General features: G+C 36.9%; 4 protein-coding genes and 1 long non-coding RNA gene across 7 annotated transcripts in view; 3 read left to right on the top strand and 2 right to left on the bottom strand.

The window, feature by feature from the left end:
- Positions 1–12657, top strand: LOC311288797 (scavenger receptor cysteine-rich type 1 protein M130-like). The gene is made up of 10 exons (XM_084406399.1): positions 1–110; positions 1892–1975; positions 2062–2379; positions 2766–3068; positions 11530–11586; positions 11699–11767; positions 11870–11929; positions 12033–12086; positions 12236–12297; positions 12436–12657. The coding sequence occupies exons 1-9, from the start codon at positions 53–55 to the stop codon at positions 12295–12297; spliced, it is 1065 nt and encodes a 354-aa protein (XP_084262525.1). The 5' UTR covers positions 1–52; the 3' UTR covers positions 12436–12657.
- Positions 1–14677, bottom strand: part of LOC311288794 (EF-hand calcium-binding domain-containing protein 4B-like) — a 91672-nt gene extending 76995 nt beyond the window's left edge. For both annotated transcript variants that reach the window (XM_084406391.1, XM_084406390.1), the window contains exons 1-2: positions 14212–14677; positions 13424–13535 (exon numbers count right to left, since the gene is read on the bottom strand). In XM_084406391.1, the coding sequence (XP_084262517.1) occupies positions 13424–13535; positions 14212–14415 (316 nt within the window). In that variant the 5' untranslated portion in view covers positions 14416–14677. The remainder of the gene's footprint in view (positions 1–13423; positions 13536–14211) is intronic.
- On the top strand, positions 575–1814 carry LOC311289043 (scavenger receptor cysteine-rich domain-containing group B protein-like; the record flags this gene model as incomplete). The annotated part of the gene is made up of 3 exons (XM_084406795.1): positions 575–785; positions 1055–1378; positions 1498–1814. 3 exons carry the CDS (start codon positions 575–577, stop codon positions 1812–1814), a joined length of 852 nt encoding a protein of 283 aa, XP_084262921.1.
- On the bottom strand, positions 4095–7158 carry LOC311288802. 2 transcript variants are annotated; one of them, XR_014627000.1, is made up of 5 exons: positions 5933–7158; positions 5431–5564; positions 5186–5248; positions 4925–5019; positions 4095–4556 (listed from the first exon to the last, which is right to left on the bottom strand). It is a non-coding gene; the product is annotated as an uncharacterized lncRNA (long non-coding RNA). The 2 variants fall into 2 exon arrangements; XR_014627001.1 differs by having other exon boundaries at positions 4096–4556; positions 5953–7158.
- A 4878-nt stretch (positions 14678–19555) lies between the features above and the next one.
- LOC311289138 (scavenger receptor cysteine-rich type 1 protein M130-like) overlaps positions 19556–20738 on the top strand; it is a gene marked incomplete at its 3' end in the record, with an annotated part of 37122 nt that continues 35939 nt past the window's right edge. The window contains exons 1-2 of the mRNA XM_084406894.1: positions 19556–19792; positions 20230–20541. Coding sequence (XP_084263020.1) covers positions 19678–19792; positions 20230–20541 — 427 coding nt within the window. The 5' untranslated portion in view covers positions 19556–19677. The remainder of the gene's footprint in view (positions 19793–20229; positions 20542–20738) is intronic.

The following is a 20738-nucleotide window of genomic DNA, read 5'->3' as shown; positions in this document are numbered from 1 at the left end:
TTTGAGGGAGCAGAGGAGAAACAGAGGCAAACAGTGTGACGAGCAGAAGAAGATGGAGGGATTTCTGACACTCGTTTTACTCTCCTCTATAGTCACTATAACCACATCTGGTAAGTGCAAAATAGATTTTAAAGATGTAAAATGTAAAAAATTTAAATAAGTAGTTGTTTATAATGGCATTAGACCACTAGAAAATGAATAGAAGCCTTTGTAATATCTAGAAACTAAGATCTTGACACTAGATCATTAATTATCAGATACATTTTAAAATTATTTGAGTTTTTACAGGAAATCAATTTGTTATACACTCATGCCTAGCTTTAGTTGTCCAGTTAAATATATATATATATATATATATATATATATATATATATATATATATTTCTATTTCTATTTCATTTTGCCAACTTATTACATCTTATGTTTCTTGACTTTGCATGATTCGATCCCTTTCTCTCGTTCATGTACAGATTTTGAGACTGTGAGGTTAGTTGGTGGTAACAGTCGCTGTGCTGGTAGAGTGGAGGTTCATCATGATGGTCAGTGGGGAACAGTGTGTTATTATAACTGGGATATGCCTGATGCTGCAGTGGTGTGTAGAGAGATAGGATGTGGAGAGGCTCTAGAGGCTGTGAGTAATGCTCGTTTTGGACAAGGATCAGGACCAATCTGGATGTTTGATGTGGGCTGCAGTGGATCAGAGTCAACACTGAAGAACTGTAGATCAAGAGGATGGGGTGTTCATAGCTGTGGTCATCATCAAGATGCTGGAGTCAGATGCTCAGGTGAGCGGCTCCATACATCACTCTGTTAATATACATCACTGATCAGACTTTCATTGATAAACATCTTATAAGCAATTTAATGTAATTGTTATCAGAGCAAATCATAAGCAGCTAGTTGATGAAAAGTATATTTTATTGTCTTAACAACTCAATTTATCTATTTAAAATCTATTATTAATGAAGGAATATTGTTTTATTTTCATATCATAATATAAATATAAATATATCATTGTGACAGATGGTCTTCTCTTTTGTGTAAATATATTCAGAAACCTTAAACTACGGAAGGTCAAGACTTGTGAACGGGTCTCACCTGTGTTCTGGGAGAGTGGAGATGCTTCTTGTAGGCGGCTGGGGTTCAGTGTGTGACGCTGCCTTTGACCAGCAGGATGCAGAGGTTGTGTGTAGAGAGCTGGACTGTGGGGCTCCTGTACAGGTGCTGGGAGAAGATGCTTTTGGAAAAGGAAAGGGTCAGATCGGATCAAAAGAGATTCAGTGCAGAGGAGATGAATCACACATTCGACACTGTCCATCATCAACCTCACATAATATAAACTGCACCCATGACAATGACGTGGGACTGATATGTTCTGGTAAAATGTCAATGTTCAGCCTTTCAATAGAGAAATCAAATTGTTAACTAAAACGTAATTATTTGATTGGTTTCTTCTTGGTTTGATCAGTTTCAGTAAACTCTGTGTTCTTTGTCCAGGTTACACTGACCTCAGACTGGTCAACGGTCCTGACGTCTGTTCTGGTCGAGTTGAGCATCAGTACTTCAGTAAATGGGGCACAGTGTGTGATGCATGCTGGGATATGAGAGCTGCCAGTGTCCTCTGTAGACAGCTGAATTGTGGGATTGCTGTGTCTGTTGTGGGATCAGACTGGTTTGGAGAGGGAAATGGTGAAATCTGGGCTGATGTGTTTGATTGTGACGGGAATGAAACAAAACTTCATGGGGTCGAGCTGAATGTTCTCATAGACGAGATGTTGGAGTCGTCTGCTCTAGTGAGCAGATTCACACTGTGATGAAGTCATTGGTTTCAGATTAAAATGTTGTATACATATTTGATAAATACTGAATTACAAATAAATACTCTCTCCAGAGAGTGAAGCTCATCTGAGGAACTGCAGCTCTCCACAAACTCTCAACTGCAGCTCCACACAACAGCTGTCAATCAAACACTTTGGTGAGAAAATCATCATCAGATTCTTTAGTTGTTAATGATAAATAATGTTCATGTACAAGCACTGTTTTTCTCTCTCTGAATATCAGGTCGCGGGTCCATCAGGCTGGTGGGTTCTGGGGGAGACTGTGCAGGGAGGCTGGAGGTTTTTCACAGCGGCTCATGGGGGACAGTGTGTGATGACTCCTGGGATATTAAAGATGCCCTTGTGGTGTGCAGACAGCTGCAGTGTGGAGTGGCCCTCAGTAACCAGCAGGTACCAGCCTGGTTTGGTCCTGGTTCTGGACCCATATGGCTGGATGAGGTGGAGTGTGAGGGGAATGAGACGTCCCTGTGGAACTGCTCTTCTCCAGGCTGGGGGAAACATGACTGTCAACACAAGGATGATGTAGGAGTCGTGTGCTCAGGTGAACACTAAAATAATGTGATTCATTTTTAAATATATTATTCAAATGTTTAAAGGAATAATGTACAGCTGGTAATTTCTGCAAAATAAAAACCAGGATCATCAGGAGCGGATGGATCATATTTTACAACAAAGTCCATCTTACTGTATGATGGTCTGATAGACAGCGCTGCCATGGATGCCGCTACTTTTTAAATATTTTTTTATTGACCAAGCAGAATCAAGTAATACATAAGATTCATAATATATTATAAAAATATATTTAAGTATCTTTTTCAGATGCTACCAGTGTGCATTAGCCTTGTATTAACCAGTTAATTTGGTGATATTTTAGGTTGAGCACAACTTAAACTCCAATATTTTTAATGCACATCCTTTTCCATCTAGAGTTTAAAGAGATCAGGTTAACTGAGGGCTGTGAAGGGAATGTGGAGGTTTTCTACAATGGATCCTGGGGTAATGTGTGCTGGAACCAGATGAACACAGACACAGTGAGTCTGATCTGTCAAGAGCTGAACTGTGGAAGATCTGGTGTTTTGTCTGATTCTACACCAAGACTGGAATCAGCTCGTAACTGGCTGGATGAAGTGAAATGTCGACCACATGATTCAAATCTGTGGCAGTGTCCATCTTCACCCTGGGGACAGAACTACTGTAATAATGATGAAGTGGCCAAAATCACCTGCTCAAGTGAGATTATCTTTAAATAATGGTCTCAGTAGTTATGTTTCTTTAAACACAATGTTTGTATATGTGACCCTGGATCACAAAACCAGTCTTGTGTTGCATGGGTATATTTGTGGCAAAAGTCAACAAAACATTGTATGGGTCAAAATTATAGATTTTTCTTTTATGCCAAAAATCATTAGGATATTAAGTAAAGATCATGTTCCATGAAGATATTTTGTAAATGTCCCACCTTAAATATATAAAACATTTATTTTTGTGAATGGATGCAGCACAATCACCAATAGAAATGGACAACTTTAAAGGCGATTTTCTCAATATTTTGATTTTTCTGTACCCTCAGATTCCAGATTTTCAATAGTTGTGTCTCGGTCAAATATTGTCCTATCCTAACAAACCATACATCAATGGAAAGATTATGTATTCAGCTTTCAGATGATGTATAAATCTCAACAAAAAAAAAATTATTACACATCCCAGCTGGCATTTTAACGTAGAGTCAGCGTTGAATCAACGTCAGGTGTCAGTGTTGGATAACCGTTGGATTTTGTTTAGATTTTGCAAATCTAATCAACGTTGAAATAGCAACGTCATTCCAACGTCAATCTAATCAACGTTGAAATAGCAACGTCATTCCAACGTCAATCTAATCAACGTTGAAATAGCAACGTCATTCCAACGTCAATCTAATCAACGTTGAAATAGCAACGTCATTCCAACGTCAATCTAATCAACGTTGAAATAGCAACGTCATTCCAACGTCAATCTAATCAACGTTGAAATAGCAATGTCATTCCAACGTCAATCTAATCAACGTTGAAATAGAAACGTCATTCCAACGTCAATCTAATCAACGTTGAAATAGAAACGTCATTCCAACGTCAATCTAATCAACGTTGAAATAGCAACGTCATTCCAACGTCAATCTAATCAACGTTGAAATAGAAACGTCATTCCAACGTCAATCTAATCAACGTTGAAATAGCAACGTCATTCCAACGTCAATCTAATCAACGTTGAAATAGCAATGTCATTCCAACGTCACGTTTCTCAACATAGGTGAATTTGCCAACGTTGAATCAATATTGATTTTAGTTTAGATTTTGCAAATCTAATCAACGTTGAAATAGCAATGTCATTACAACGTCAATCTAATCAACGTTGAACAGTCAGCTAGGAAGAAGCCAATTGGTCAAAGCAAGACCAGGAAGAAGATTAATAAAGACATTTCACTGACGTAAGAAACATGCTTTATTGCATGGCTGCAAGTGTGCCAACATTTCACACAACATCATTTTACACGTGTCGAACTTTAACCTTTAGAAAAACGGCCCAAACATTGGGCAACATTGAACACGGCTGGTTAAATCTTCCCTTCTTGTTACTTCTTTCTGCCACCGCCACCTATCCTCTCTGGTGCATATTTCAAGTATTTGGCCATGTATTCGTCTACTTTTGTTGTAGTTGTATCAAATGAGCTCAAGACAGCGTCTGATGAGGGGGGGGGAAACAGATCAGTATTAGCAAACGTTAACCTCTCAAATTAAAATATTTTGCAAATATCAACTTTTGTGGAATTGCCAATGTTTCAAGTATATAAATTAGTATTGATCAATGTGCAAGGTCATTGATAATCATGTGCTTGGGCAAGCAACAAAAGGCAGTTGGTAGTAACCAGTGCTGCCGGTAGAGAAGTTAGTCTAGAGCCCAGAATGGAGTACTGTATATAATATTTGACCATGCTCTGTAGAGTCCTCCAACTAAAATGATTTCTTCATTTCTTATGAATTATTATTCTGCTTACTATATTCAATTATTTAAAACACTGTTACAAAACTACTATGTTAAAGCAAACTCACCACAGATTATCTTGTAGAGACGGGTCTTCATGAAGGCAACCTTCCCACTTCTTCCTCTGAGGCTCATTATGGCCATCATTTTATTTGTCATAGTTCTGCCATGGTTAAACAGATTTATATTAGAATATTATATTGCAATCAAGTTCATTATGAAAATGTAGCAGAGAGTGAGTAAGTGGGTGTGTGGGGGGAGTGCATGACAGTATATGACAGGGAACATCACTGTAAACTAATGCAAAAAAGGAACATAAAGTTACTTACGCAGCCATTGACTTCTTCACATGGTCTGCAGCATCAACGCCTCCCAACATCTTCAGTTGTTTACTCGGAAAAGAACAAGAAACAAGAAATTAAAATTATAACCAGAAAATGTGGTCAGAGTCAGACCTCCACAAAGCAGGCACATGATGAGGACGAGGAGTTTGTAGTGGTCACCAAAGTGAACAAGCCAATTGTCATAATGAAACTTTGCCAGCACTTTACAAGATTAATTATTTAAAACTTACCAGTTCTACTCCCTCATTCTTGTCCTCCAAGTGATTCTCTAAAGCTTCAAGCTCTTCTTCAGTGTTTGCCGGCTTCACTTCATAACTTGTTCCAGCAGAGCTCTTGTCCCGCTGTCTTCCCGTATAGTATTTTCCTATAAAATATCCCGAAAAATGAAAATTTCAACATTCATCTTTCTGTTGCTATCCCTCTGCTGACAGCAAAAATTCGTACTACAAAACTGCAGCATTAACTATGCGAGTTGTGAAGCTAGGTCTAACGTGACTTTGCTTACAGATTGGCATGAAATCGTGCTCTCACAACAACCACGCTGTTATCTTAAAAAGGCCAATATCACGCTAAGGTTGACTTCAAGTAAGCAAAACGATGCTTTGAAAACATCTGTTTCGCTGAAAGGGCAAGGGGGTAGAAACAGGACAACAGTGCAGAGACTGACAGGTCCGATGGAAGGGCTAACATTAATGTTATGAGAGTAAGGTATTAAAATACGGGATATTTTACAGGAAAATTTGTCCACATACTGGTCCCTGGTTTCCCCATTTAACGTATCCCGGTAAATTCCACATCCTTTTCGGGATTCTAGCATCTTTTTTCTTTCTTTTCTTCTCCCTACTCTGTTTCTCCTCGTTCGACTTGCTGTATGTTTACATCATAGACTGTAAAAAAATATGGACGTAGTGTCCGTGACGTCACCCGTAGGTTTCTGAAGAGCATTTTTGAAGCCTAAAGTGGGCGGAGCCGGCCGTCGCCATCTTGGCCTGGCGTCACTCCCGGAATACAGAAAATAGACAAACAGGCGGGGCGTGAGTGGAGCTGAGGAGCCTGGCTATCTGAAATCACCTAGCTCGACGTGATCGAGTTAGCTGATGATGTAAAGCCGATTAAACGTTCCTATTTTTGCCCTTCGAAATATTATAATAGTTAAAAGACATGGCTACAAGTGAGACTGTGTATTACTTCGAGAGTGTTTGTGTGTGACAGTGCTTTATGTGCATACATGTCCGTCACTCTTTCATGGTCCGTCAGCGCGGCATCGCTCAAGTTCGTAGAAAGCTTATTCAGTCCATTTTAAATTCTGATGTTGGCCGTCTCTCAAATGGGTTATGGTTTAACCGTTAAACCATAGATATATTGCCTTTGAAGTGCAAGTAACGTTAAATTATGAAGGTAAAATGATGCCATAAAGTATTGCATGCGCAGGGTAAGATTTGTGAAAGTGTACATAAGATTGCAAGCGTAAATTAAATTTGCATGCGCAAGAGAAGATTTGTAAAGGTGTAAATCGCCTTTCAAGTGTAAGAAAAAAATATTTGCAGCATTTAACTGTTATTCGTAAGTGTAATTCATATATTGTGAAGCTGCAGCTTCATGCTAACGCAAAATAAATAGGATCTGTATTCTTCTGACTTCCATTTTTCCGCGCGAACACTTTTGGCACGGTTTTTGCGCTCAAATACGGCCAAAAGTATTGCAGGCCCGTGAACAGCAATTTGCGACCGAAAACAACAGAGTTAGGAACTGCAAAACAGATTCACTGCATAAAATCAAACTTTGTGTAAAAAATAAACTGTTGCAAATGTCTAAATGTGTGCATAGGGCAACAAAGTTCCCGAAATAACCCGATTTGTACAGTTCCGTCTTTCTTTTACCTGCGCTTCCAGTTTTGGCACGATTCTCTCACTCATTGAGTTTTGCAAGCGCGAAGAGGAGGGCGGGTCCACCTTCTTCATGTAGCCAATCAGATGAGCTTCTCGCTGACTCTAGGTTTACTCTTATCTGATTGGTTCAATAAACACGCCAGTCACCAGAACACATCTTTATCTTCATTTGGCTCAGAAACCTTCTGGTTGCCGAAATGGTACTTTTAATGCACACATACATGTTAAATAAATAGATAAACAAATAAAGAAACAAATAAGTCATGATTGCTTAATAAGCTGTGCACCATAGGATGACTATATGAGTACATACTGAATTTCGAGCTGGTGTGTTAAAAAAAAATTGTATCTGAACTACTGCATGCATAATTTCACCTGTCTACTGATAGGGGGATTCCACTATTATTATGTTACAATAATATTTTTTCGTGTGTTAAAGAGCATCTCTAAATTATGCACCATTTATCACCTGCAATGCCATCGTGTAACCACTAGATGGCCGTATAGCCCTATATATGAACATATCAAGACGCTGTATATTCCCTGGTTGCTGGGTTTTTATTCAGACATAATTAGTTACTTTTTGTAAAGGTTGAGTTTAAGTTGATTTAGTATCAGTTTTTCATTACAGTCAAATCTGGACAAAAAGAAAGCATTTTGTTATTTATACTAGCTACATATAATAGCTTGATCAGTCACACGAAAGTAATCACTAAATCAGAATTAATATTGGCAGTGCGACCAAGACAATATTTCAAAATATGTAATTGAGTGTTAAATGCCTCGAATGGGTATTAAATGTTTTGATTGTAAAGTTTAACATCTGCTCAGTGGTGTAACAGATTATATAACATATCAAATTTCAATCCAGTAACGTTAACACCAGCTTGAAATTCAGTATGAATGTTAGTCAGCTTTAATCAGCCTAATGGTGCACAGCTTATTAAGCAATCATGATGTATGTTTATTTATTTGTTTGTTTATCTATTTATTTAACATGTATGTGTGCATACCATTTCGGCAACCAGAAGGTTTCTGAGCCAAATGAAGATAAAGATGTGTTCTGGTGACTGGCGTGTTTATTGAACCAAACAGATAAGAGTAAACCTAGAGTCAGCGAGAAGCTCATCTGATTGGCTACATGAAGAAGGTGGACCCGCCCTCCTCTTCGCGCTTGCAAAACTCAATGAGTGAGAGAATCGTGCCAAAACTGGAAGCGCAGGTAAAAGAAAGACGGAACTGTACAAATCGGGTTATTTCGGGAACTTTGTTGCCCTATGCACACATTTAGACATTTGCAACAGTTTATTTTTTACACAAAGTTTGATTTTATGCAGTGAATCTGTTTTGCAGTTCCTAACTCTGTTGTTTTCGGTCGCAAATTGCTGTTCACGGGCCTGCAATACTTTTGGCCGTATTTGAGCGCAAAAACCGTGCCAAAAGTGTTCGCGCGGAAAAATAGAAGTCAGAGGAATACAGATCCTATTTATTTTGCGTTAGCATGAAGCTGCAGCTTCACAATATATGAATTACACTTACGAATAACAGTTAAATGCTGCAAATATTTTTTTCTTACACTTGAAAGGCGATTTACACCTTTACAAATCTTCTCTTGCGCATGCAAATTTAATTTACGCTTGCAATCTTATGTACACTTTCACAAATCTTACCCTGCGCATGCAATACTTTATGGCATCATTTTACCTTCATATTAAATGCGCTAGAAAATCCGCGCTCATTCACGGACGGAGAAAGCGCCGACGCCCGCATGATTTCATCTGACGGTAACTTACATAAGCATATTATAATCCATCTGTTCCATGGGAGCAGAACGAACGAGCATTTATTGACGTTTTAAATTTGAAAACCCCAAAAAGCAACGAAATTGTCAGACATCCATTAGTGCATGTTCACAGAGGAAAACAACTGAAATACAGCGCTGGTTGTTCTCTCGAACGATAACGACGGAATCCAAAGACGTGGGCTTTGTAACGTTACCCAAGTATGAAATAATAATCCCGAAAAAAAGCACAAACACTGCAGAGATGGCAAGTTCAGCAGCTAACATTGCTGAGGTGAAGTGACGGCTAGTAACAGCAGACAAACGGCTAGCACTGACAGCGGCAATCCATCTGTCACTCAAGTGGCTTGGCCACACCCTTAAATTTAAATATTAATCAACTAAACGGACGAGTTATAAAATAATTCACCCCCCTCACAGTTGTTATGAAGGGCAAAATTAGCTGTATAGACCAAATCCACATATAGACACCAGGCTTTAAACACGTTTTTTTCTGCTGTAAAATTTGGCATTTTAACATGGGGGAGATACAGATTTGACTCACTTCTGACAACAGCCTCAAGCGGCCAGTCAACGAATTGCAGTTTAACTCACTTCCGTGTTGGTTTCAAGAGAGAGACGGGGAGGTTGCCGCTTGGTTTACATTCGCGAGGCCATCAACATGGCCGCCACGCCAAGTATGACGTCACGACGCCCATATTAATATATGTGACAGAGTCAGGCACACACAACATTTATTTAGGAATTTTCTAGTTATAAAATGTGACTTCAAAAACTTTGCTTACCGTTTGAGATGTTACCACCAAATTCATTCCGAACCCGTCCAGGTCAGAATCTGCCTGACGATGACAACACAGACCCACTTCGCGCATGCGCAATCGGGTGTTGTCTGGAACCGTCAGAGCCAATAGAATCACAGTTGTGTGATGGACAACCGCCGTCCTCCAATCAAGCTCTTGTGTTGAACGATATTCCAAAATGATCAATCAGACTGGAGTTGCTCTCAAAGTACGCCAGGAGATGTAGAAAGCGTCTCAATTCTCTTTTGGCTGATGTGTATTTATTTTTATTTTTTATTCCTTATGAAAACATGAATTGTATCTAAATGATGTATTACAAGATCAATTTCTTTTTTCGGCAAATTGTAACAAATGTGTTATGCAAAAAAAAAAAAAAAAAAAAGAAAAGATGTAACGTTAGAAAGCGCTTTTATCACGACTCAACAAACGTTTAATTCAGAGTTGATCTTTCAACGTTGTATCATTATTCATGTATCAACACTTTTTCAACAGTTTATTGATCAGCATTGTTTGGATGTTGGAACAACGTTATTTTTCTATTGATATATTTCAACAAAATGTTTAAAAGTCATGGTTGTAAAAAAACAATGTTGATTTGACGTACAACTAAAACAAATATTTTTATTTCTATGTTGAATCCGTGAGTTAACAACACCACTACAACCATTTAGTGTTCAACGTTGTTTTGACGTTGAATTAATGTTACTTAACAAACGTTTAATTCAGAGTTGATCTTTCAACGTTGTATCATTATTCATGTATCAACACTTTTTCAACAGTTAATTGATCAGCATTGTTTGGATGTTGGAACGTTATTTTTCTACTGATAGCCTATATTTCAACAAAATGTTTAAAAGTCATGGTTGTAAAAAAATAATGTTGATTTGACGTACAACTAAAAAAATTATTTTTATTTCTATGTTGAATCCGTAGTGAGTTAACAACACCACTTCAACCATTTAGTGTTCAACGTTGTTTTGACGTTGAATTAATGTTACTTAACAAATGTTTAATTCAGAGTTGATCTTTCAACGTTGTATCATTATTCATGTATCAACACTTTTTCAACAGTTAATTGATCAGCATTGTTTGGATGTTGGAACAACGTTATTTTTCTATTGATATATTTCAACAAAATGTTTAAAAGTCATGGTTGTAAAAAAATAATGTTGATTTGACGTACAACTAAAAAAATTATTTTTATTTCTATGTTGAATCCGTAGTGAGTTAACAACACCACTTCAACCATTTAGTGTTCAACGTTGTTTTGACGTTGAATTAATGTTACTTAACAAACGTTTAATTCAGAGTTGATCTTTCAACGTTGTATCATTATTCATGCATCAACACTTTTTCAACAGTTAATTGATCAGCATTGTTTGGATGTTGGAACAACGTTATTTTTCTACTGATATATTTCAACAAAATGTTTAAAAGTCATGGTTGTAAAAATAATGTTGATTTGACGTACAACTCAAATTTTATTTATATTTCTATGTTGAATCCACAGTGAGTTAACAACACCATTTCAACCATTTGGTGTTCAACATTGTTTTGACGTTGAATTAATGTTTTTCCATAAACTGACATTATTTCAACCACATTTAAACGTTTAAGGTCAGTCGAATGCCAGCTGGGATGGTCCTGGAAAAGGTGTTTTTCCCTAATACCTAAATTAATAACTACCTTACTAACTATAAATAAGCAATAATTAGGAGTTTATTGAGTCAAAAGTCATAGTTAATGGTGAGAAATATTAAATATTTGACCAAAAACTCTTTAAATACTATTTAAATTCTGCTGTTTGTCTATATATTAACATTCTGTTCTCCTTTTTAGCAAAAGATTTCAAGACTGTATATTATGATGATGTCACCAACAACAGTGGCCTGAAAGGTCAGTGACCTTTTTAATTGATCACATGATTTATTACCAGATGATTAATAACTTAATGGTCTCAAGAACATATTTTGGCTTTTGTATCCAAACATATTCTGTGTTGATGCAGAAGAGATGAAGAAGGAAATCACACCGGGATACTATGATGATGTCATCACTGATGGACTGAAACCAGATCGTGAGTCAGGTGTCGTTCTGTTATTCTATATAGTTTTAATTAACAATTTTAAAGTATTTTGAAGAAAAGTGTGTTTTAAATGTAATATTGTTTACTTTGTAGAAGACACACCTGAGAGCTATGATGATGTCATCACCAATGGACAGAACTCAATTAAAAAAGGTGTTTTTACTATTTTAACAATATTTTACATAATATTCATATAATCAAGCTTGTTACTGAAAGTCTTAAAGTTATATATTTTGGCTTCTATTTTCATGTGTAGTGGATGCACCAGAGAATTATGATGATGTCATCATTATTAGACAGAGCGCTCAAGGTGAGTTGCACTACATATCACCCTTTACATATAAGTTTGCATGAGTATTACACGATTTCTGTGTAATCAAAGTAAGGGAAAATTATCCATTAAATGAGAAAGTGTTTTATGAACTAGTGTGACATTTTTATGTCATTAATGTTGATCAGAGGGAGTTCAGGAGGAGTATGATGATGTGATGAGTGTCACTGAAGATATGAGAAACTGTTAGGTAAGTTATTGTAACATTTCTATTCTCAGTATATTCTAATATTATTGTTATTATATCTTTCCATGTCAAAAGACTGACATTTAACTTTTTAATTTAAGAATAATGTAAAACAATTTAAGATTTTGTTTTTAATAACAGATTATGATGATGTGGGGGAGGAGTCAATCAAAGGGGGAGGGGCCATATGACTGAATGGCCACGCCCACTGCCTCGGTTCAAGACATCTGAACATTCAAGAGTCAAGAGTGATATTTCTGTGTGAAATCTCAGGTTTGATGTTACTTGAAAATGTTCTGTAATGAAACTTTGCTTACTGCTTTTATGACATTAAAGTTGTATTGGATTTTGGCCTATTGTTTTATATCAATAAAAATAAAACATATATATAATATAGGTATTAAAAAAATGCTTATGTATTACTGCCATCATGTGGATGAATTATGCAAATAATGCGAATTATGCTTAATGGTTCTGTCAAAATCTAAATAAACAGTTAATCTAAATAATTACAGTATTTAAGATTTCAATGTTTATTTTAAATCCGATATATATAAATCTGATATAAATCTATATATATATATATCACTGGTTCTGAACAATCCGTCTACAGTTCCCTGGTGCCGAAGCCAATACATGGTAATCGTCTACAGGTAAAAAATTTTTTTTGTTCTTTTGTCCCAATAATGACAAAAGATATAGTATTGCAGGTTGTGTATAATCTAATACAAATTATGGTAATTTAAAATCAGGTCATTAAAAAATGTTTAACAATAATAAAGGCCCTCTGCAGAATATTTAACTGATGGATAAATAAGTAATAAAAAAATAAAATAAAAAGAAAGAGTTAAAAAGTAGTCTACTGCAGTACCAGTAATGACAATAGCTAATAGTAACTTTTGCCTATACATAGTCTGAATGATTGTACCATAGTATTTATGTACCATGGTAAGTATATCTAAAATACACAATATTTTCATGGTATTGTTTAGTAAGTGCTTTGCTCTTTTGGTCAGATTTTCTTACCTGTGGCTGGGGAACAGTTACAGATACACCTTGTAAAAGTGTCATTTGCTGTGCTATAAATATGTACCAAATAACAAAATATTTTTAAATAGATCCTCTTGACTGAATCCAGAGGAAAACTCTCCCATGGTCAGGTATCCATTTTTGTCAAGATCTAGTGAGTCAAAAACGTTCTCGAGTTCCTCAGCAGTGAGTGGCAATTCTTTGTGTAGCCTCTAAGATAGAGAGAATGATGGTATATGATTAAATACTCAAGAAACAGATGGAAAAATGACATCATTAACACTATTTTCAGCCATCTAGATATTCTGATTTGCCTATTTTGTACTAATAGAACATTATAAATAACAAATCCTTTTAAATTGTCCTTAAAATTGACTCCTTTTCAGGAGCTCCTATTAGCTCCTATTTGGTTGTCCTTTGTTACTATGGTTACTCATTGGTTAATTGATTATGTTCACCTGTGTCTTGTTTGGTTCCTCATTTAGCCTGTGTATTTAAGCTCTCAGATTGTTGCAGTTCATTTTTCCTGTGTTGTCTTTGAGTAAAAGCAGAAACTGTTACGTTTATCTATTCCTACAATTCCAGTGTTCTGGATTATCTTTGTTTTCATTTTTTTTGTAAATAAAAGTAAGACTGCTACAATTTAGGTTCTAATCCTCTTTCTTTGCCTGAACTGTAACAGCAACATATGCACCCTAAGCATTTTAATAAATACAAAAAAAACTTTGATGACCATTCAAAGCTAAAGAAATAATAATACAAAACCATAATTTGAATACAGAGCTGTATTATTCCAAAGCCATGGCAGATGTAAAAATAAAGTAATAATCATGAAAGAATAAAAATATTGTGGTGAAGGGCATGTAAAGTTAAGGACCCCAACTTTACCCTCATATCAGTGCGTGTGATGAAGCCTTTTCCCTCACTGTCACAGATCTGAAAGAAGTCCTCTATTTTGTCCAACATAGCAATGTGTCCCCATCCTGCGTTCTTCTTCACACTTTTCCTTGGCTGCGGTTTCGGCTGCTTCTCATCCTGGTCTGAGCCACTGCTGGTGACCCGTGTGTCTCTAACGTGTCCGATCTCTGACATGATTCCAGCGCTGCTTACCTTGACCGTCTTTCAACAGGTCAGGATCATGTACAATCCAAAGCTAGATCCAATACAGGGAATTATGCTGATTAATTCAGGAGACATAATTTATTGTCTTGTACTGAATGCCTGCTGTGGGTCCCAGCTGAAAGAAACAGAGAGAGTGCAACACATCAGCAATCCTTTTCGTCTTTAGGAATGTTAAGACTTTGAGAAGTGAAATGCAGATTAGTCTTAGTCATCATCACTGGCACTGCTGACGTTATTGGTGAGCAGACCTGTCACTTTACGTTGATGTCCCACCACAATGTCAAGGGGGAACAGGAAGAGTGGTGAAATTTCCTGTTTGATCTCAAGTTGAACTTGCTAAAGTTTGAATGAGGGGGTATCAAGTATTTTTATTTAAGCAAGAACCAATTAAAATGAACTTTTTACACCATTGACAGACAGATAATAGTTGACACGTCCTGCTGTTATTTACCTCCTCTGTGTTTACAGCTCTTACAAGTGTTACTCTTCCAGGTCTATAAAAAAAAAGAAAAAAAAGCTGGTATTAACTTAATTAAATCCAGTAAATGAGTGAAGTGTGGAGAGCGGATGTAGTTATAAATGTTTCCATTTCCATTTCTTCTAGAATGAACCATCATCATGTACATGTTAAACTAATATGAAAAGGCCAAATAATCAAGATTACAGGGCAAATTTGAAAGATTGTCAGTGAAAAACCTTATATTAAAATCCCACTAAAGAGAGTGAATAGGCCTACATTCTAGACCATTCCACCGAATAGTAACTTCCACATTTCTGTCCCCACGACATGCATGAAAATTAACTCTAAAATACATTTTATTATTAAGCAAAGTGTCCCGCACATTAAGCTAACTGCAAATTTAAAATGTATAGGCTAATTAAAAACATTCATAAAAACTACCTAGAACTCTAAAAAAATTGCATTTGTTGCATGTCCCCACTCTCTATCTCTAAACTTTACCATGAAATATAATGATTAAAATCCTTCAGAAATCTTTTTTTGTTGCATTTTTGTGTGACTTTATATCCAATCTATGCTTTAAAATGTTTTGTTTTTTTTGAGGAAAAAAATATTTTATGTAATATTTTAGATAAAATACACATTTTAGTCGTGTCCACGGGTTTTCACTCAGTCCTGTTACTCCAACACATTCCACCCTCTGAAAAACTTCAGGATTTTCAGGAACATTCCACAAGACACATTTTCAACAGGAAGTTGCATCATCTGGATCTTCTGAAGGCAATGGGAAGACCATAAGTAAGTCCTCTTATTTAAATTTCTGTATATTTTATAAAATTGTAAATATGACTGAGAAGGTCAATCTCAACGTACTGTTCTGTTACCTAAATTATTTCTTAGATGTTATTTGTTTATTTTAATTTGGTAAGTCACTAGAATTTGTTCAGTGTCCTCATGCTATTAGCATGTATGCTGTGTTGCCATATGTCATTGTATTTGATAACTTTTTTGCTTAAAAACTCAATCCTGTAACTTTCAGTCCTGTTACTCGTGAAAAATAACAGGAGTGAGTTAAAGTAACAGGAGTGAGTAGAGTCCTCTGTTTTGTTGATTTAATATTGTAAATATTAGTTGATATATAATACTATTCACCTGAATTATGGTTGCAATTTTTTAAATGGTAGACATTAGTATTAGTTTTACAATGTGAATATCATGCTTCCAGAGAGACAGTCCGCCACAAAGTGACTTTAACTTTTTGTCTTTGTCTTTCTTGTATTTTGTAGAAGATTGAGAGAACCCAAACTATTCAGGTGCCAGAAACACACACTCATGGCATCCTTCGAGGGAAAGAGCGAAACACACCGCAACCCTCTTTCCCCCCTTTCTGTCTTAACTTCCCACTCTCTCCCTCCCTCTCTCTTCTCCTCTCTCTCCTTCTTTCTCTTTCCACCTCCTTCACTGTGAAGTACTACTAGCACAGTGCATCACTTCAACACAGAAATCCCATGCACACACAGTCATGTGCACTCTCTCAATACACACACATGCACACAACAGTCATGTACACTCTCTCATACACACACATGCACACAACAGTCATGTACACTCTCTCATACACACACATGCACACACAGTCATGTACACTCTCTCTCATGCACATACACATGGACACTCATTCCTGTTACCAAGTGTTCATTTCTGTTACTATTTTTTTTTCTTTATCTAAAAAAATAAAGGTAAACCACTGTTTTTATCAGTTTTGTTTGGTCCATTGTTTATAAAATTATAAAAAATGATAACTTGAGGCCTCGGTCATTCTTTAAAATGAAAAAAAAATGGCTTTGTGTTTTTTATTAAAATACACCTTGCCTTAATATAGTGTTTTTGTTGTTGTTGTTGTCACAAATATCAATTATTTGAACATATAACAAACAATTTCTTTAAAATAAACACTTGGGGAAAACAAAGGAATTAACTGACATGCTTTTTAAACGGCACATGAGTTTCGGAAACAGGACTGAGAAAACATGCGTCCATCTTCTGCTTAGAAACCTTGTAAAAAATAAAGTTTGCCTGAGTTAAATATGTGTAGTATTAGATTCAGTGTTGAAAAAAGATAAAAAAATAAAGTTTAATTTTGAAGTTATAGCCTAACAAGCAAATGGAATGGCCCAACAGCAGATAAAGTGTAAAATCAATGTGCAGTGAAATGAGCTCTACTACATGAAACAAGTTACTTATAAATGTTGATATAAGTGAAGAAAAAACATTGGGTGCTTCTCAATATCCCTCCTCGTCTCCTCTCTCCTCCGTCCTCCATCCTATGACCCGGAAACCGATCGAGCACAGCCATCTTGAAGGACATCTCAATTCTCTAATTGCACCGCGAGGAGTCGAGGATCGAGGAGTGAGGAGGCTTCCTGAGGAGTCATGAGCGAGGATACACAGGTGTATCCTATGCGGAAGAGTTTTATCGACTAAAACGTGACGCACGTATAAATTCTCCTCCCCCTTCACATCGGTCACAATAATTTTGATTTATACTTTACTTTTGCAGTTTATATAAACCACACACCTCACATATTTCAACAGGGTATCTTTCTTTATTATTATTTATTATGAATTTCTTAAATAAACAAATTTCAACAACATGAGGGCAGATCCTCTGAGCGCTGCTGATGACGCGATGAAGTGACGCTCGAGTGATCAAGGATTCCAATGTATAAAAAAAGGCTTGTTCGACTTCATGCAGCTCTGCGCAGACCGATCGGCGGCTGACTTAAAGCAGTGCATGCCGGTTAGAAATTTTGTCCGACTTGATACAGCGCCGACGCCACGTGACTGTGACGTATGCCATCAAAGTACCACGAGAGCAATTCGAGAGTAGCCCGAGAACTCAGCCAGCGCAGCTTCTCAAGAGCGGCTGCACTGGGCTGCACGTGGGCTGATGACGACACAGCTGTTCCACGATTGGCCGGATTCACCGCATGACAACGATCACGTGTGTTTCGTGTTTATTCGAACAACTTTAGTTCCTCTAAAGCTCTCAAATCAGTTTATTATAACAGTAAACATTCTTTTTATGTCGTTGTCATGTAATATTGTGTCATGTTTATCAAATTAAAACTACTTAAAAAACGTAGACTCCACTTCATTGATAGTTGAACTTTATTCTTGTTCAAACAGACGCTGTATGAAGCAGTACATAAAGTATTGAATAAAAATGTCTCTGAAACATCTGTGTATTATTTGGCAAATATTGCATTTATTTCACTGCAGCTGTGGCAAAGTATGCAAACACCACGTGAGCGGTCACCACGGGAACCAGAAAGTGTCCGACTTCACGTCTCCGTTTGCAGCTCCTCCCCGCCTGCACACGGCTACTCTCGCCGATCGGTTGCATCCAGCCGCAGCCGATGTCGAACACACCTAAAAGCTTTCATTTGATCCCTCCGTCCTCGCGTCTTTTCCTTGCAGAATTCCCTCGCATCCTACAGGGGGCGGAGCTGAGATGCGAGGAAAGGAAGCGAGGAGAGGAAACGAGGATGCACAAATAAGAATTGAGAAGCACCCACTCTGATTCACTCTCCCTCATGTGCAACACTACAGTCTTTACAGTAAGAGGTGTTTTGCTGCCATCTACTGGACAAATACAGCATTAAACGCACATTCATTGCTGTTTTTTTTTTGTTTTGTTTTTTTAAATAGGTTTACTTATTTATGTAGATAATATTTAATTTATTTAATAAAAACACATCTGAATAGCTTAGCAACAATTTAGTTGTTGTATGGTGTAATACAATTGCATTTTTAGAATAAAAGAACAAAGCAGTATATTCCACATTTAATAATATTATGCATAATTTATCCAGAAACAATGAGATTAAAATGTTACATTTATTAAAATAATTCATAAAAAAAATATTTTCTACTAAGTTACAAGTGTTTGAAGTGATCAGATTTACAAAAATCAGTCACTAGTCTTGTATCTCCTGTGTGCAGTGACAGGCTTTGATGCTGAATATAACCTGCAGTGTTTCTCTATCAATCTCCTGTAAGTTTAGTGTGACTTTCTCTCCACGCTGACATATGACTGACACGAGTCTGTCCTCAGTGAAGTGTCTCTTCACACTGGAGGAGGAGTCCCGCTCATCAGCGCTCACACTTTATTGATATATATGGAGAAAATAAAAATGCTGCTGTGTGATTTGTCAGTGATTGTGTTTGATGATTTCCTCTGTTGTGTCTAATAAGGTAACAGTGAGTGTCATTGGCAGCTGTGAGAGTCTCTCTCTCTTTAGGGGACTGACAGGAGCCAGTTTCTTCAGTGTGTTTGAGGGAGCAGAGGAGAAACTTGTGCTGCATTCTGAGCTGACGAGTGTGTGTCGAGCAGAAGATGAAGAGCTGTCTGATGCTGATGTTTCTGTGCTATCTGGTAAAACTCAGCACCTCTGGTAGGTACATAAAGATGTACTTTATTCTTTCATATGAGCTGAAATCATTTACATGTAATGTTACACTAACATTGGTATATTTACTAGTTGTCTCCCTGTCGCTCATGTGTAGACAGTATGAGTGTGAGGTTGGTGAATGGCAGTAAACCCTGTGCTGGTAGAGTGGAGGTTCTTCATGATGGTCAGTGGGGAACAGTGTGTCATAGGTACTGGGATATTGCTGATGCTGCAGTGGTGTGTAGAGAGCTGGACTGTGGGACGGCTGAAAAAGCAACAATTGAAGCTCACTTTGGATGTGGATCAGGACCAATTTTAATGTCTGATGTACACTGTAGTGGATCAGAGACTGCACTGAAAGACTGCAGTTCAGAGAGCCAAAAGTATGCACAGGACTGTAATCATGATCAAGATGCTGGTGTCGTCTGTTCAGGTAAGCTTCCCCTCAACTTATCATATCACTCTTTCATAATTCTCACTCAAGCAATATAATGTTTCTGTATGCTGGTGAGGACAAACTTCATCAGTGTAAATTTTATGAAACATGCAATCTGTTTAATTATTTTGTTCATGATATTATATTTATCCCCATTCCTTATTTTCTTATAATAAAATATAATGCAGAGAATCCCCACTAAATAGGCTTATGTAATGTCCTTTTTATTATTCACAGTCTGATTTGACAATCTTATTTACATTCTTTATTTATTGAAGATTATAAAATGACAGATGAAAAATAAAATTACAGATAAAATAAGTGCAGATTAAATGAATTAATGAAATACAAAATGTCAAAATTGAATTAAGATTTTTCTAGTGTTCCAGGTGAATAAATTAGTTTAATTAATTATCTGTCTTTATAATTAAAAGACTCAGAGCAACGACTTCGACTTGTGGACGGGTTTCACCTGTGTTCTGGGAGAGTGGAGATGTTTCGTACAGAAGGATGGGGTTCAGTGTGTGACGCTGCCTTTGACCAGCAGGATGCAGAGGTTGTGTGTAGAGAGCTGGACTGTGGGGCTCCTGTACAGGTGCTGGGAGAAGATGCTTTTGGAAAAGGAAAGGGTCGAGTTTGGTCAGAGGAGATTCAGTGCAGAGGAAATGAGTCTCAAATAGACGACTGTTCACGATCATCTTCACAGATACACAACTGTTCCCATGATAATGATGTGGGAGTGATTTGTTCTGGTTAAGTATAAACATTTGGTATTTATTTAGATAAATTATCTGTTATTATAGATTATCTCAATCTATTCTAGTTTCGTGTTTAAATAAGCTGTCAGTTCTCTGCACAGGTTACACTGATCTCAGACTGGTCAATGGAATAAACGGCTCAGACTCCTGTTCTGGAAGAGTTGAGCTTCGGTTCCTCAATGAAT

The sequence above is a fragment of the Rutilus rutilus genome (genome assembly GCF_951802725.1).
Source record: "Rutilus rutilus genome assembly, chromosome: 4".
In the NCBI taxonomy this organism is placed as follows: Eukaryota; Metazoa; Chordata; class Actinopteri; order Cypriniformes; family Leuciscidae; genus Rutilus; species Rutilus rutilus.
The sequence above is the reverse complement of the archived record's forward strand: the minus strand, read 5'-3'. Positions and strand labels throughout refer to the sequence as shown.

Coding starts and splice junctions, on each gene's coding strand:
- LOC311288797 (XM_084406399.1), top strand. CDS start 53: ATGGAGGGATTTCTGACACTCGTTTTACTCTCCTCTATAGTCACTATA. Junction 2,380..2,765: donor TGTAGGAGTCGTGTGCTCAG/GTGAACACTAAA, acceptor TTTTCCATCTAG/AGTTTAAAGAGATCAGGTTA. Junction 11,930..12,032: donor ACAGAACTCAATTAAAAAAG/GTGTTTTTACTA, acceptor TTTCATGTGTAG/TGGATGCACCAGAGAATTAT.